This window comes from Tenrec ecaudatus, chromosome 1 (assembly GCF_050624435.1).
Source record: "Tenrec ecaudatus isolate mTenEca1 chromosome 1, mTenEca1.hap1, whole genome shotgun sequence".
Lineage (NCBI taxonomy): Eukaryota > Metazoa > Chordata > Mammalia > Afrosoricida > Tenrecidae > Tenrec > Tenrec ecaudatus.
Genome location: NC_134530.1, coordinates 32,300,814 through 32,316,034, shown reverse-complemented (window position 1 = coordinate 32,316,034; position 15,221 = coordinate 32,300,814). Strand labels below are relative to the sequence as shown.

The 15,221-nt window shown below is 55.3% G+C and overlaps 2 protein-coding genes across 9 annotated transcripts in view; one reads left to right on the top strand and one right to left on the bottom strand.

The window, feature by feature from the left end:
• The window catches only part of RERE (arginine-glutamic acid dipeptide repeats), a 535,168-nt gene extending 532,597 nt beyond the window's left edge, over positions 1 to 2,571 (top strand). For all 8 annotated transcript variants that reach the window (XM_075550652.1, XM_075550645.1, XM_075550656.1 and 5 more), the window contains one exon: positions 102 to 2,571. In XM_075550652.1, coding sequence (XP_075406767.1) covers positions 102 to 135 — 34 coding nt within the window. In that variant the 3' untranslated portion in view covers positions 136 to 2,571. The remainder of the gene's footprint in view (positions 1 to 101) is intronic.
• Positions 2,572 to 7,425: 4,854 nt separating this feature from the next.
• Positions 7,426 to 15,221, bottom strand: part of SLC45A1 (solute carrier family 45 member 1) — a 32,079-nt gene continuing 24,283 nt past the window's right edge. The window contains exons 6-9 of the mRNA XM_075550639.1: positions 12,952 to 13,105; positions 11,595 to 11,771; positions 9,434 to 9,639; positions 7,426 to 7,919 (exon numbers count right to left, since the gene is read on the bottom strand). Of these exons, the coding sequence (XP_075406754.1) occupies positions 7,653 to 7,919; positions 9,434 to 9,639; positions 11,595 to 11,771; positions 12,952 to 13,105 (804 nt within the window). The 3' untranslated portion in view covers positions 7,426 to 7,652. The remainder of the gene's footprint in view (positions 7,920 to 9,433; positions 9,640 to 11,594; positions 11,772 to 12,951; positions 13,106 to 15,221) is intronic.

Sequence of the window (15,221 nt, the reverse complement as noted above, 5' to 3'; positions counted from 1 at the left end):
AGCTGTGCAGGCCGTGGTTTGGGACTACTTAGGACCTTTGAGCCGCCTGACACCTGCCCAGACGTGATGCGTAACCAGCCTTTCCTCTCCTTCCTTTCCAGTCGGCTGAAGAAAGAAGGCGACAAGCAGTTATAAGTTATTTATTTGTTAACGCTGGCTGTGGAAACCCCAATTCTTGGGTGGGGGGAGAAACAGGACTTTTTACGTACAGTAGGAGCTGCAAAAGCAAAAGGAGTATGTTCTAAAGAGTTCTTTATATATTTAAAAGCCCCACAACTAAACTGTATCCGCTTCCTAGTGTTTGTTTGTAGAGAGGGTTCCTCGAGACCGGCTGGGGTCTCCATGCATGACAGTCCCCAGAAACTTGGTGAGTCCTGGACGACGGGACTGACCAGAAACTTGCCCTGCGATCTGGGGTGTGGGCCTTCGTTCTGTTTCCTTCCTTAGTTGCTCAGTAGGTGCTAGAACCCACCTCACACCCTTCACTGTGCAGACACACTCGGTTACGTGGGCTCCCAAACCCACAAGGTTTGTAGACAGGCGGCAGAGGAGTTTGGAGTCCAAGAACTATAATTTTTAAGAAATCTTTTATTTTAATACATTGTAGGAAATCTTCATAATTTGAGAAAGTTCTGCAGCATGGCTTTTTAAGTCTGTAAATAAATAATTTTAGAACAGCCTCTCCCTCTCCCCCCACCTTCCACAAACTACTATTTTGATCTATTTTTTTTCCAGCCATGTCACTAATTGTGAATTCCTACCAGCTATTGACAGAATACAGAGTTGATTTTTTAATAAAAAGTTATATATAATTATCCCTTTAATTAAAGGGAGCCAATGGGTGTTACTAAATACAGCGGGCAGGAGCTCGAGGCTAGATGCGGGCACAGCAATGAGCGTCCAGGGGTTTGCAGGGACAGTGTCACAAGCTATGTCTTTGTTTGGCTGCCTTGGTTGTCATTTGTGTCTGGTCCTGCATGTGTTTTGCCGGTGGTGCAGACGGCTGAAGCCCCCTCATTCTGCTCTGGGCGTGCGTGTGTGTGCTCCCCACCACCCTTTCTCTGCGGGCTCCAAAAGCACGTGTGTCTACCTGTAGATTTCCTTACAGATGTGTGTACACACGTTGGTGGTTCTGGATGAATTTGCTTTTACTACTATGAAAATTTCATAGACATTCTAGAAAATTTTAGAAAAATGCATACAAGTAACTCAGCACATGAAAGACACATGGGGCCCATACTTGCAAACACATCTGCTCGCGGTCGGCCTCTGGGGCAGTACTAGGACTACTGCCCGGGGTCCTCTGGCTCTTCTTGCGGTGAGGACTGGCCCCGGCATTCTTGCTGCAGACAGAGAGAGACTGCTTTTGAGTGAGTTGAGCCCTTGAGGTTGACACATGAGGGTGGCAGCTCACATTTCTACCCTTGGAGCAGGTGGCCCACATCAGACTGGGAACCAATTGAGGCCCAGCCCTGGATTGTGGAGTCAGGAAGCAGTCCCCACCCCCACCAGCGGTTCCACTTTGGATGGAGTGGGCCCTAGAGCAAGCGGTCCTGGCCGGGGGGCTGCCCCATGCCCAGCAGTTAGCATATGCACTTTCACCCAAGCCGGGGGCGTTGTGAGGTCCGCTTCCATGTCCCGCTGCTGCCGGACACGCCTTTCCGTTGTTCCTTTCCTCTCGGATTCTCAAGGCTAGTTCTGCCATGGTAGACTCTCTTCTGTGGTGGCCGCTTCAGACCCTTGCCCAGAGAGGGCGCTCAGGTCGGTCAGCAGGAAGGGCCAGGGCCGGAGGCAATCCACAGACTCAACTGCATCAGGGCCATTGCCAGGACTGAGTGTCGGGCTGCTTCAGTTGGGACAGAGAGGGGCATGTTCTGTTTGTTGAAATGTTTGTAGTAATTTTTCCCTCATTTTCGCTCATTCCATTTCTGCCTTAACGTTAGCTCCTTAAGGGAGGTAAGCTCCCATGAAAGTGTGGTCATCACAGGAAGGGCCATCACACTCTTTCCCACCCCCCACCCCCATCCTGCTTGTTCCGGTCAAACATCAGCGTCCACTGAGCCCCTCACAGCCGCCACCGCACACCAGCAGCGTCTCTCCACAGGAGAGAGAAAGGGCTCTGCAGGCTCTTGGAAAGCTCTGGTCTTCTCCCCTGATCCAAGGTGAAGCGCTGAGATTCCTCTAGCATCAAATCCAACCCTGTCCTCCCCGAGCCACCACGGTTGCGTAGGACAGCCCCAGACCTCACGGTGTCTTTCAGCCCAACAGTTGTTTCCTTTTGGATGTTCCTTTGGTTGTAGATTTGGGTTGACTTTCCTGTGTTCATATGTACCTTGTTCCACGTCGTCCGGGTGTAGCTTGGTGTCGCTGCGGCAGCAGTGCGGAGCACACACTCGGCCCTCTGTGTTATATATATCTGAAGCTAACTGTACATATGAGTAGTTTGCCATGAGATGACACAGTGTAAACAGTAGACACCCAGAAATCGTGACTTCTGTGTTCTCTCCATTTGAGTATTTTGTAATTTTTTTGAACTATTTGTGGACATAAATAAAACCAAGCTACACTACAGCACTTGGGTGTTGAGCAGTAACTGTGTCTCATTCCTGAAGAGTGAGTGGGAGGAGCATCTCAGGGCCCATCTCCTCTCTCTCCCCTCTCCCAGCCACTGTCCTGCCTGGCTGGTGGTGGTTGTGGGCACCCTCCTGTGTTGGGAAGAACTTGAAGCTGTTGAGCCATTTGGGGACCTGTTTTCCATGAGCAGTCACCACTTGCCATTCCCAGTCCTGTCTACTCCTGAGTCATTGGAAGGGGCAGCAAAACGGATATAAATCACTTCTCCTAGTCCCGGCCACCAGATGGCAGTGGTTACAAAAGTAAACCAGGCCTAATCAAGGGCCCTCAGATGGCGGGGGCTGGTAGGGGTGGAGGTGTTCTGTACCTCTTAAATTTGTGGAAGGTCTAGTCAGAAGCTGTGTGAAGAACAAAGGTAGGAGCAGGGGTGGGGTGGGAAGTGAAGGTTGTGGGTGCCTAGTAATCAGAGGAGTGGGTATGCCAGAGAGCTGGAGTTGGGTGGGTAGGCAGGACCCTGGCACAGGAGTTCCTGTGGTTGGGGGATCTTTCTGCTCTGCAGGTGCCCAGGGCATACACAGTAGGTGCTCAGTAAATGTTCATGGTAGATGACTTCCAAAAACTATCCCCAAAGCCCCCCACCCCTGAGGAGCTGTGATGGAGCCCGTGGTAGCCCTCCTGTGCCCCGCTGCTTTCCTGCTCCGTCCTCCCAGAAGCCAGGCGTCCCCTCAGACCTGCGCACAACCAGCTATGATGGGACACACTGCCACCGGATGATCTTTGAGGGAAATCACCGCCGTTCCTAGAAAAGAAGCCAAGTAGGAGCAGTGCTAGGGCTGTCCCCTACCCCATTCCCAGCATCCCAGGGGAGGTCCTGGGTTAGGCCACCTGATGAGACTGCGATATCTTGATAGGTTCCCGCTGCCCCACCTCCAGTGTTGGTGCTGCCTCAGAGGCAGAGGCCCAAGTGTTGGTATCTGGGGGGCACCCATGAGCGATTTCCAGATCTGCCAAAGGACAGTCAGCTCCAGTTGCAGAATTGGGCTCTGAGGTGCTGTCTCGTAGCTGCTGGACCACACGCAACAGGCTGTCCCATGGCGGTTGGTTTGGGGTGAGGGGGTGCATCGCAGACCCTTATACATGGGTGAGGTCTGGAGTCTGAGTCCCAGGTTCACACCCCAGCCCCAGCATTTACGGCCTGGGCCAGGGCCTTGTGCTCTCTCAGGGTGACTGACCCACCTTCACGGGTGGTTGGCAAGACGCCCTGGCGACAACCAATGAGCACTCAACCACCAGCTGAAAAGTCGGTGGTTCCGGCTTGTCCGTTCCTCCGTGGGAGAAAAGACTTGGTGGTCTATTTCCCACCAAGATAACAGCCCAGGACACCCTGAGGGGCTACAGGGAGCTGCTGGGCTCCTCATGGTGACCACTTCCTCCACAAGAAGTAGCTGTGGCCAGTCCATCAGCAGGGCCTGGGGTAAAATCCGTCAGACTCCAAGAGGTGCTCCGCGCTGTGGACCAGACGGCTGTGGTTCGCTGGACCTGTGGCCTGGAGCTTGTACTCTGTGGCTTGGCTCCCACTGCCACCTGGTGGAAACAGCCCTGAAGTTCAAGGCAGCTGTGGGGAGGCAGAGGGGGAAACCTCAGCCACCCAAGGGTGGCTTGCTCTGCAAGGTGCCTGGCGAAGGCCAAGTCTTCGAAAAGAGAAGTACAGCACAAATAACCCCCATGGGTAAAAGCAGCTTTGTTGGCTTAGAAAGTTCTAGGAAGATGACCCAGGCCCACAAGCCAAAGCCACAAAGAGGGAACCTCCCTTCTCTCGCAGATCTGAGCAATTCTGGGCAAACCCAGCAGACCAGAGAACGGCTACCAGCGCTGCATATTTAGGGAGACTTCCCTAAGACCTCCATGTGGTGAGACCGGGGCCAGGGGACACCCCAGGAACATGGGACTAAGGACCCAGGCTGGGTTCTGGTCCGAGGAGAGCGTAGCGGAGCCTCTACTTCACCTGCGATGCGGCTGCCCCACTGACTGCAGAACCCCCTCTGCCGCAGCTACTCCAAAGCGGGAGGTAGGGGAGACTGGGCTGAAGTTATGGAAGGTGTCGGGGGGAGGGACAGGTTCAGACCCATGACTTTAGTTCCCTCCATGGCCAGAGGTGGCCACAGACAAGCTGGAGGCACAGGTGGAGTTGATGGGGGAAGTGGGGAGGTATTCGCAGAGAGACTGAGCTTAAGTGGAGGTGGGGATAGGAGTGCCCACAGGGCATGGTTTCCCTGCCATCCTGGTCACAGATGATGGGACATGCTCCCTGCCCTGAACCCTGACTCCTCCCACACCGTGATGGCCCAGGGCTCTGTTGCTTGTTTCGGGCGTCTTGTATTTTCCCTAAATTCAGGGACAGGAATTAAAGGTCCTGGGAGCAGCACCACGTCTGCTAGTCCCAGTCCTAGAGCAGCAACACCCCGTGACCTGGCCACAGCTCGCCCAGACACACCAGGACGGTTGTCAGCACGACAGGCAGGGGCTTCCTGGGGCTTTGAGAAGTCTGAGTTCCATCCAAGTCCACTGATGGGTGCTGGGGACCGGCCCACAAGGTTGCTGCACCTGTTCATAGTCGGGGCTGGAAAGCAGTGCAGGTCTGTATCTCCCCCTGCCAACAGTTGATACTTGGGTGTCTGAATGAGGAGGTAGGGGTTCCAGCCTCTGACCTGGCCGCACTCCTGAACTGTCAAGTCTCTGACCACCGTCAAGTCAAAAGGACAGGATGGGGTTCACACAGGTGCCATTCCTACCTAATGGGGCATTTTATGATCCAAGCATCTTTGTCCCTGTCACACCTCAAAAAGACATCAAGTACTTCCCACCTCAGACACTGCTCTCTGCCGTCACACTCCGTGGGAGAGCCCTAGTCCCAGCGCTCTTGTTACGTTCACAGCCTTGACTGCCACCTTCAGTCAAAGAGCCATCAATGTAGCAGCTGCCTCTCCAGTTCCCGTGTCAGCTCCATGAGGACAAAGCCCAGTACCTGGGCACACCTGGTGGATATCTGTAGTGTGGAAAGACGGATGAATAGATGGAAGGATGATGGCTGGATGGCAGGTGGCTGGCTGAATGGATGGATAGGAAAAAGAAAGAATTCTCTTGAGGTGTCTTAGTTTTTAGGCTTGTTCCTGGGGTTACTGGAGGCCCTGAACATTGCAATGGAGAGACCGCATCAGTTCTAGTGTCTTAGATACAGCGCTCGCTCTCTGCAGCTATGAAATCAGACTAATTTGCCACCCTATTTTTAAATACATAGCAATTCAGACCCACAGATTAGGACAGAAAAAAATGGTGAGAAATATTTGAAAAAGAGTTGGGCATGAAGGTACTTCCAGGGGAAGCTGTTTAAGGCCTCGTGGTGGCTGTGAGTACCCACTGAGCTGCCAATCCTAACAGCGGTTTGAAGCCCCCAGTCACTTGGCAGCCTTTAGAAGACTGATAAAGGTGTGGAATCCCAAGGGCGTTTCTTCTCTGTGCTTTACGGTCCCTATGAGTTAGGGTCGATTAGATGCAGCGGTGGGTTTTCCTTTGGGTAAGTTGGGTGTGCAAAACCAGAACACAGTGGAGCGGGGGTGGGGTGGAGCGGGGCCTGGAAAGGGCACCTTTATGGGAGATGTGATGACAATTTAGAGTGTTGAACATGTAAGCATTCTTGGCAGCCGTAAGTGTTTTCAAGATCTACAATTTGCTTCAAGTTTTACAGTAAATGTTTCAGCGGTGAGGTTGACTCCAACCTTTCTAAGAAAAATTCTAACTTTTTAAAGTTTCAGGGCAATAAGGAGAAGTTGTGTCATTTTATAACAAGACTGGCACATTGTAATTTTAATAAAGGCCTTTGAACTCCAGAAAACCCATTTTATGTTTCAGAACATTTGCGTGTCTATTTCGTGTACCAAACCCACCACCACGTACTCTGCTATGACTCCCAGGGAGCCCATAGGGCGGCGTGCAGCTTCTCCTGTGGATTTCCTCATGGGAGCAGAGCCGCTGGTGGGCTCCAACAGCGGTCATAACCCGCTCACTACACTGTCAGGGCTCCTTACTTCTCACTCCCCCTTTAAGGTAACAGACTGAAATGACCTGCTATTCGGTTCCTAATGAAGGTGAAGTGATACTTGGACATTCCAAGTTCCTATAATTTGTACTGTTCAAATCTATCATTGGGTCAAAGGACGCTTTGTGCAGTATAACTTGACCTAAATATCTAGTAGGACACAAAACTACCTTAAATAAAGCCCGCATGCACTTCCTCTATCTCAGGCTAGCTAACACTTCATTGAGATATCCTGAATCTTTTCCTAGACGATCAGGATCAGAGTAAAGAGTCGTGGATGGCTGATGGGGGAAAAAACGTGCATTTGGGAAGCAGCAGGTCAACTATACCATCTTACACTTGAGACACCAAAGTGAGAGCCAGTGTTGCAGGTGGAAGTGTAGACGGGTGGGTGGGTGGGTGGGTGGGTGGCAAGAAGGCTGGTAAAAGTAGGTCTGCGGATGAGTGAGTGGTGCGCCTGAAAGCAGGAATCCCTTGACCTGCTCCCAGAGGTGATGTGCCAGTTCCCTCCACTGCAGCATCACCAGCATCTGTCTGCCTGTGCCCAGAAGGTGTGTAAGCCCCGCCCCCCGGCTGTCAGCCCCCTCTGGGCTCCCACAGCTTAATACTGCCAAAGTCTTCTAGGGGCAAAGCTGCCCCATTTGAGAACCGCTGATATAAATGATTGTTACAGTCCCCACCGCCCGCTCCCCAGGGCCCTCCCCCTGTTCAGGACAGTCACGGCAGGACACCACAAGCTTTGCTGCTGTCTTTTATTGTTTTACCACAATATTTATATCCGACGGGAAAGACAGTCACGGCGGGACACCACAAGCTTTGCTGCTGTCTTTTATTGTTTTACCACAATATTTATATCCGACGGGAAACCTGGCCCCTGCCCCACCGGGGCCCCTCCGATCCCTGCCCCACCTGGCCTGTCCCTGACAGGGCACAGGCCCGAGTCCAGAGGGGGGGTGGGTGGGTGGGGGCGGCTAGTAGTGTGTCACACATTCAGTAGGAGGGGCCGGTGCTCCTCTTCTGCAGACTCGCCCGGTGGGATTTCGTAAATGACAAACAGGGAGGAGTAGAGGCAGCCCAGGAAAGACACGAGGCTGGAGAAGTACATCACGCCGTTGGCGCTGCCCACCGCCGAGGTCAGGGGCCCCAGGACCAGAGAGACCAGAATCTGGGCCAGGAAGTACTGGCAGCTCAGCAGAGAGATGTCCACGCCCATGCCCCGCTTGGTGCCGTCAGCACTAGACCCTGCAAACTGAGTCACAAGAGACAGTCAGCCTACCTCGGCCCGCACTGCACCCGCGCGCTGTGTCAGGCCCGCGCCTCCCACGCACGGGCGGCGGGGTGGAGGGGGCTGCAGTGTTCAGGCTGGTGCGCACAGCCAAGAGTTTAATAATATTTGTGTTCGGAAGGGATGACGACCATCAAAAGAATCTATGACTAACGGGGCGTGAGGCGGGATCTGGCAGGAAGGAGGCCGCTAGACGCCCCACTGCTCCGAGCTTGTGTGTGTGTGTGTGGGGGGGGGTGTCCTTCACAAGGAAGCCAGCACTGCCCTGGGTTCCGCACGGATGTTGCTGTCCCCACCCCGCCTCCTTTAGCCTGTAACCGACTCCCGGCGAGCCCTGTGTGTGCTAGGATCCGTTTTCAGCGGCTGATTACTGGCAACAGATTGCCAGGCCTTTCTCCCGAGGTGCCTGAGGTGGGGGCGGGGGTATGGACCTCAAACCTCCAGCCTTCAGGTTATCAGCTGGGTGTGTTAACTCTCCGCTGATTTCGCTCTCCAAAGTAAGGCGTTCTGGGGAAGCCGGCGACGCCGCATCTGCACGCTCCGCAGGCCAGGGCGGGCTGCAGCATAGAAGGGGCGCGGCGGGTGGGCCACCGGAAGGGACCTACGATCTGATGCCCGTCTGGGCACGGATGGACCGCGGAAACCAGATGGCGAATGGGCACCGTCAGAGTGTGGGTCCCTTCGTGGGAACGACCCAGGGCAGTAGGGAGCCCGAGGTGCGCCGCCGCTCTGCTGCTAACTAGAAGGTTGGCGAGTCAAACCCCACCAGCAGCTCCTGGGAGGTCCGCAGCCTAGGAAAGGTCTGGGGCAGCTCTACTTTGGGAGGTGGGGGGGGGGGGTGTCACTATGTGTCCAGCCGGCAGCGGCATCCAGAACAGGCGAGACCCTTGGCCAAAGCAGGGCGGGGCGAGGGAGGGGGTGGAGAGGGGGCGTGGCCTCCCGTGAACACACCTTGTGTGTGTCTAAAGTGGTGTGCCGTGAGGTTCACGTCTTGAGGGACCTACTCAACCTTTGCGCTGCACGCTCCCAGCGGGGGGCGTCGTGGCTGTGTGATTGTGAAGCATCCGCAAGGGGTCCCCCAGATCCACTTGGTCACTGAAGACCAAGTCCAAGGCCCTGCCCAGGGCTCCACAGGCCTGGCGCTGCATGACAGCGCCTTCTCGACTTCTAAAACCTCACTCGCACGTGGCTTGTCGCGACTGCCGGGTTTTGTGCCCGAGGTGCCCCTCACCCCAAGACACTGAGGGGCTTGGACCTGCCTGCGCAATCAGGTGGCCCCAAAGTCAGTAGAGGGGCATGGGTCAAGGATACCTGGTGTAGGGAGACACCAGGTTGGTCCCTGAGCTGGATGTGGTCGCCATCTTGAATTCCTCATACTTTGGGCACACGAGAACCGCCCCCACCCCACCTTTTCACCTCCCCAGGCCCGTTGGATTGAGTTCTGCCTGCCTCGGGGCCACTGTAGGGCTGAGTCCTACCTTCTTGCTCTGGTAGTAGTCGCAGAGAAGCGAGTAGGGCAGGGTGCACAGGGTGGAGAAGAGCACCCCGTAGGTGACGCACAGGGACAAGACCACGTAGAGGTTCCGCGAGAGCGTGGCCAGCCCGGTGCCCAGCCCGAAGGCCAGGTAGGCGATGAAGTAGAGCGTGCGCACGCTCAGGTGCTCCTCCAGCTTCTCCAGGGCAGCTTTAAGGCGGGGAGAGGGGGACGGTGAGACTAGACCCGTGGCCTCGGAGGGAGGAAGTGGGGGACAAACCCCGGTGCCTGCTGGCGGGCACGGGAGGGAGGGGCCAGAGTGCACACTGCTCAGGGACTCCCAGCTCCGGGAGCTCGGCAGGAATGGGGTGTCCCAGTCCACCCTGCCCCCAGCCAGGTCCCCAGTGGCTCAGAGATTTGAAGGCATGAGCTTGCGTGCGCTGTGCAGGTGCGAAAGCCCTTTGTGTCTTAACCAAAGTGCACACCACGGCTCAACCCGTGGTCGGCCACCGGGCCTGGGACCACTGTGACGCCCAAACAAGCTGTTTACTAAGCATCTGCCTACCCAGGCGCAATGGGGGATGATTCCAGCTCCCCGGACCCGCAGTGGTCAGAGTAGAACTGTGCTCCACAGGGCTTCCGGTAGCTGATTTTGGGGGGAAATAGATTACCATAACTCTTTCTTCTGAGGGAGCTCAAAGTGAATTCCATTCGAACCTCTAACCTTAAGGGTAGACTGCGAAGCACACCCACCATGTGCACACCCAACTCCAATATTTAAGAATGGAATGCAACGGAATGCCTTCAGGTGCCAACCCACAGAGCTCAGTGAGACCCAACAAAGCCTTCTTTCTACCCTCCCCAGTCCCCTTCTCCAGCCCCCCACATGCACTCAGTCTGCTTCCCTCCCCTGGGGCAAGAATCGATGTGAATGAGCTCAGGTGACCATGCCGGCAGGCCCATGCCGGGCCCAGGAGCTCAGAAAAGGCCTCCCAATTTCGAAGCCAAAGAGATGTTGATGGCATGTGAGACTCAGAGTCCAGAACAGCTGCACCTCTTGGCAGAACGAAGCCACCCCACTCCTCTAGCCGCGCTGTGATGGGCTGAACTGAGGCTGAGACCCGGTGGCTCACAAAACCGATCATCTGCACTTACTCTTGACACTTGACAGAAAAGGGGAGTGAGCCTGTTTTGTCTCCCAGCCAGGTTCCCTGCTTGGGTGGTACCCCCTCTTGGGTCCCTGATATTGGTAGAGCCCCATCCATACATGGGCACCCCAACTCAGGGTCAGCTCAGCCCAGCCAGCTCCCTAACTCTCACCCTCACACCCCACCAGTCTCTAGATTGGCCATTCTATGAGATGGGCGTGGGGGGAACTTGTGGGTCATTCCCTCAGCCCTCATTGTGTCCCCTCTCCCTCAGGCCCAACTTTACCTGCTCAGGGATCTGGACCCCTTCTGACCCCACAGCCTCCCTGCAGGGCCTCAGTTCTTTGGAGACTGATATCCAAAGGATCCAGCCCCGCCCACATGCACCCAGCACCTGCCATGGAATGTGGACCCTGCAGGCTCAGCTACAGAAAGGGCAGCAGCATCATCACACCAGTCATGACTTTGTGTCTGCTACGGTAGCAGGAGCCTTGGTGGCGTAGCTCTGTGCTGGAAGGTCAACAGTTCGAAACCACCAGCTTCTCGGGAGAAAAATAAAGCTTTCTACTCCAGTCGAGGGTTACAGGCTTGGAAACCCACAGGGGCAGTTCTACTTGGCCCTTTAGGGTATCAACTAGCTGGCAGAGGCTGCGGGGGTAGGAGGGTGTTGACTATAGCAGGAGGCCTTGGTGATACAACAATGGAGCAGAAAGGTTGACCGTTCAAGTCTCCCCAGAGAGAGCTCTGCACACTGCGAGTTGCCGCAGATCCATCATCTGATGGTGACTAACAATCCAAACCAAACGTACTGCCACGGAGCTGAGGCAGACTCCTAGTGACCTGCGGGTTTTTGAGGCTGTAAATCTTTACCGCTGCAGGCAGCCTCCCTCCTCTCCTGCTGAACCGCCCACCTTGCAGTAGCAGTGAGCCCCTTAACGGGTTCTGTAAGGCGTGGACACACTCCATCCACCCCCTAGTGGGCGGCACTGGAGAGGTGGAGACGCAGGCTCAGTGTACCTGAGTAGAAGGCGGCGCTGAAGGCGTAGATGCACATCCCCCAGCAGCCCATGGTGACGCCGCTGTTGTACTTTTGGTATTCTTCCGATGTGTGGGGGGCCTTGGGGTCCCCCTGAAACACCACCTCGCCCATGAAGTCCGTGTAGAAGAGCAGCATCCCCTCAAACGACAGCCACCCTGGGGGAGGGGCGAGCAGTGAATGGCTTGGCCCTTCCTTACTCTCATGCTACGTGGTGCGGTGGGTTTGGCCTCAGGGAGACCCTCGGGAGTAGCTTGCAATGGCTGCAGGGGGGTTCAGGGCTGAGACCGCTTGCCAGCGGGCTGCCAGGCCTTTCTTCCGAGCTGCGGCCAGGCGAGTTTGAAGCTCCAACTGTTGGGCTAGTCCTTGAGAACACGAGCTGTGCCACTCAGCAACCACTGGCATCTTTAAACCCATTTTAAAAAGTAATGAGTAGTTTTTGTAGTTACAAAAGTTTAAATCGCCGAGAGCAGCAACGCTACCTCCACCCACCCACCCCCACCCCCCAACTCTGTTACTCTGTCTGCAGGTTTCCGTTGAGTCTTTTAAAAGCAAATATTTTTATAAGCAAAGGCTCATTGCAAGCTGGCTTTGCACTCTGCACTTTCCCCAGTGACCCTGCTAGGAAAGCTGACCCACACCGCTCCCCCCTCCCCCTCCTGCCAAACGCCCCACTCTCACGGCTGGGTACTCTCGCCTGGCAAGGAACTGAGGCCTGGGGCACTCCTGCTCTGGGGATGGGCTCTATTTATTGGGAGAGAGATATTAGGAAGCCCGAGGGTTGATAGCCACTGTCCATCTGTTTTCTCATACGATGGTGGCTATGCTACTGATATTTCAGATACCCGTGTGGTCACGGCTAGGAAGAAAGGCCTGGTGACTGACTTTAGAAAACTAGGCAATTGGAACCCTCTGGATGACGACAATGTGATCTGATAGAGTGCTAGAAGATAAGGCCCCACAAGCCAGTCATTGTGAAGATGGCCTAGATCCATGGCTGGAGTCTGCCACCAAGAAAGACTGACCAGCTCGTGTCCGGCCAGGGCAACGTTGTCCTCTCGTTGGTGGCACCTGGGTTCATTTGGAGCTGTGCTTTCTTGGAGAAAGGACTCACAGGGCTCACTTCGAGGGTGAGCACCCCACCCCCACCCCTCACCCCACCCCACGCTTTGCAAGCCTACCTAGGGGGTATGGTTGCACCCCCACAGCGCTCAGTAACCGCCCCCTGCGAAGGGAGGCTCTGGGGCGGGTGGGGAGGGGCAGAGGCGGGGTGGGGCGGCCCCACCCTGGCAGGCTGCGCTGGGCAGGCCGTGTGGGGAGACGTGGCCAGCAGCTCACCCAGGAAGTGGTTGACACAGAGGTTGCGCAGAGCCTTAGGCATGTTGCAGATGGTGGCGCAGAGGCGCCGCACCGACAGCGGCTGCTCAGACTGCTCCCCGGAGCCCGTCAGCTCGCTCTCGTACTTGACGCCGTTCAGCAGGATGTTTGCGACCTGCAAGGAAGCCCACAGACCCCATCAGAGCTTCGAATGCCGGTCTTCCCTGGAAAGCTCCGCATCCGCGGGTGGCTGGGGGGGGGGAAAGGGCACGCCCAGGAAGCTTGGGACCCTTGTGTGAAAAAGGCTATGGAATTTGCCTTTGAGCATCCGTCCATGTACTTGAAATCATCTCTGGATGACTCACAGCCCGAACACAGTGCAAGAGCGCGCCCTTCGCCTTTGAGGGAGCTCAGGCTACTGAATTGCTTTCGAGGAGCCATTTCTTCGCAGGCGCACAGGCTGCATGGAACCGAGGGCGAAGGAAAGATGGAACCTCAGTGAGCAGCGGCCGGTGCCCGGCTGAGCCGGGAGGAGACGGCTCCGCAAGCCACAGCCGTGGCACGCAGGCACAGGCTCGCCTAGCCATGCAAGTTTTACTTTTGGGGGGCTTTCTGGACTCTACCCGTCCCACCCCCACCCTACCCCCCATATTTCTATCAGCATTTTCTTGAATCCAGGGCTGAGGAACCCACAGACCCGGAGGGCCGACTACACTGTGAGGAATATCACAATCCTAATCAGAACAAGCCGGGGATTACAAGGGGGGTGATGGAGCTCCCAGGCCCACCCTGGCTTGGTAGACTGGGAGCAGTCAGGGCTAGAAGTTCATCTGGTGTGGCTGCCTTCCAGAGCCTGTGAGATCTGTGTCCAAACTGAGTTACAATAAAAACAAAAAAACTCGCTGCCATCAAGAGGATGCCGACTCATATTGACCTTGAAGGACAGGGCGGAACTGCCTGTGTGAGTTTCTGAGCCTGAACCTCCACTGGGGAGTCAAAAGGCCTCTCTTTCGCCTGAGGAGTGGCTGGTGGTTTGGAACGGTTGGCCCTGCTGATCGCAGCCAAACCCTAACAACCACATGTCACCACGTTATAGCAGATAAAGTGCAAAACACATGCTTGTTGTTTTTAAAGGGTCAACTCAACTTTACACATTGTGAAGTCTTTTCCATAAGAGAGGGTTGTAAACGACGTAATTCAAGGTGAATGGGGGTGTCTGTACAGACAAGCAGAACTCCTGTCCCCCCAGAGGGCCCGGCGGCCAAGCTGACATGTCCAAGAACAGCCCTCACGCGGGGCGGCCTGCATCCACGACACTCCCACCCTCTCAGAACAGAAACCGCAGCGAGCGAGGGGTGGATTGTAGCCGTGTGACACCGCGATAGTTAGTAGGCAAACTCTCACTGAGATGATCAGCCTCATCATCCTCGGATGGCCAGTGAACGCCTGACTCTTTACTGTGAGTCTACTGTCCTGCGGTGGCATGTGTGGTACTCTGATGGTGGCGGTGATGCCAGGGGCATTGGAAATACCAGCAGGGTCGCTCTTGGTGGACAATTGTCGACAGAGCTTCCAGAAGAAGATAGACTCGGAAGAAAATCTAGCAATCTACTTCCAAACGTTAGCCAGCAAAAGCTTCACGGATCACCATGTCCAGCCCACTTGCTTCGGACGTGTCTTCAGGAGGGATCAGCTCTGCAGGACGGCATAGTGTTTGGAGAAGCAGAGGGCCAGCGAGGGTAGCGCCCACTGAGCTGGACGGCACAGTAGCTTCAAGGGTGGTCTCAGATGCGCTGGTGAGTGTGAGGGCACAGGGCCAAGGGCCCGGTCATCCAGTGATACAGCAGTTTGCCACGAATCAGAGCCAACTCAATGGCAGCTAGCTAACACGAGCACACACATACACACTCTTTCTCTCTCCTCTCAGTCTCCTTTCTGCCTCTCTCCCATCCATCCACCCGTCTGTCCATCCTGGGATGAGGAGGTCTCAATCCACAATAGCTCTTTTCCTAGTTTATAGTACAAACTCCAGTCAGGTGACCAGATCCTTAAGGACGTTTAAAGGTTTTGAGCATAACTATGAAAGGCTGCTCAATTAGGGGGAGAAGAGGGGGGAAGGTGTGGGGGGCTTATGATGAAATGAGAGTAAATAAAATGTTACACCACATGGAGTTTGTCACCCCTGCCTGCTGGGAGAGAGACGGCTAACCACATGGACGTCTGCATCTGAGCCGGTGCCTGTGTAAAAACTCAAATCCAAGCTCATTGTCATCAAGTAGAATTGCCTCTCT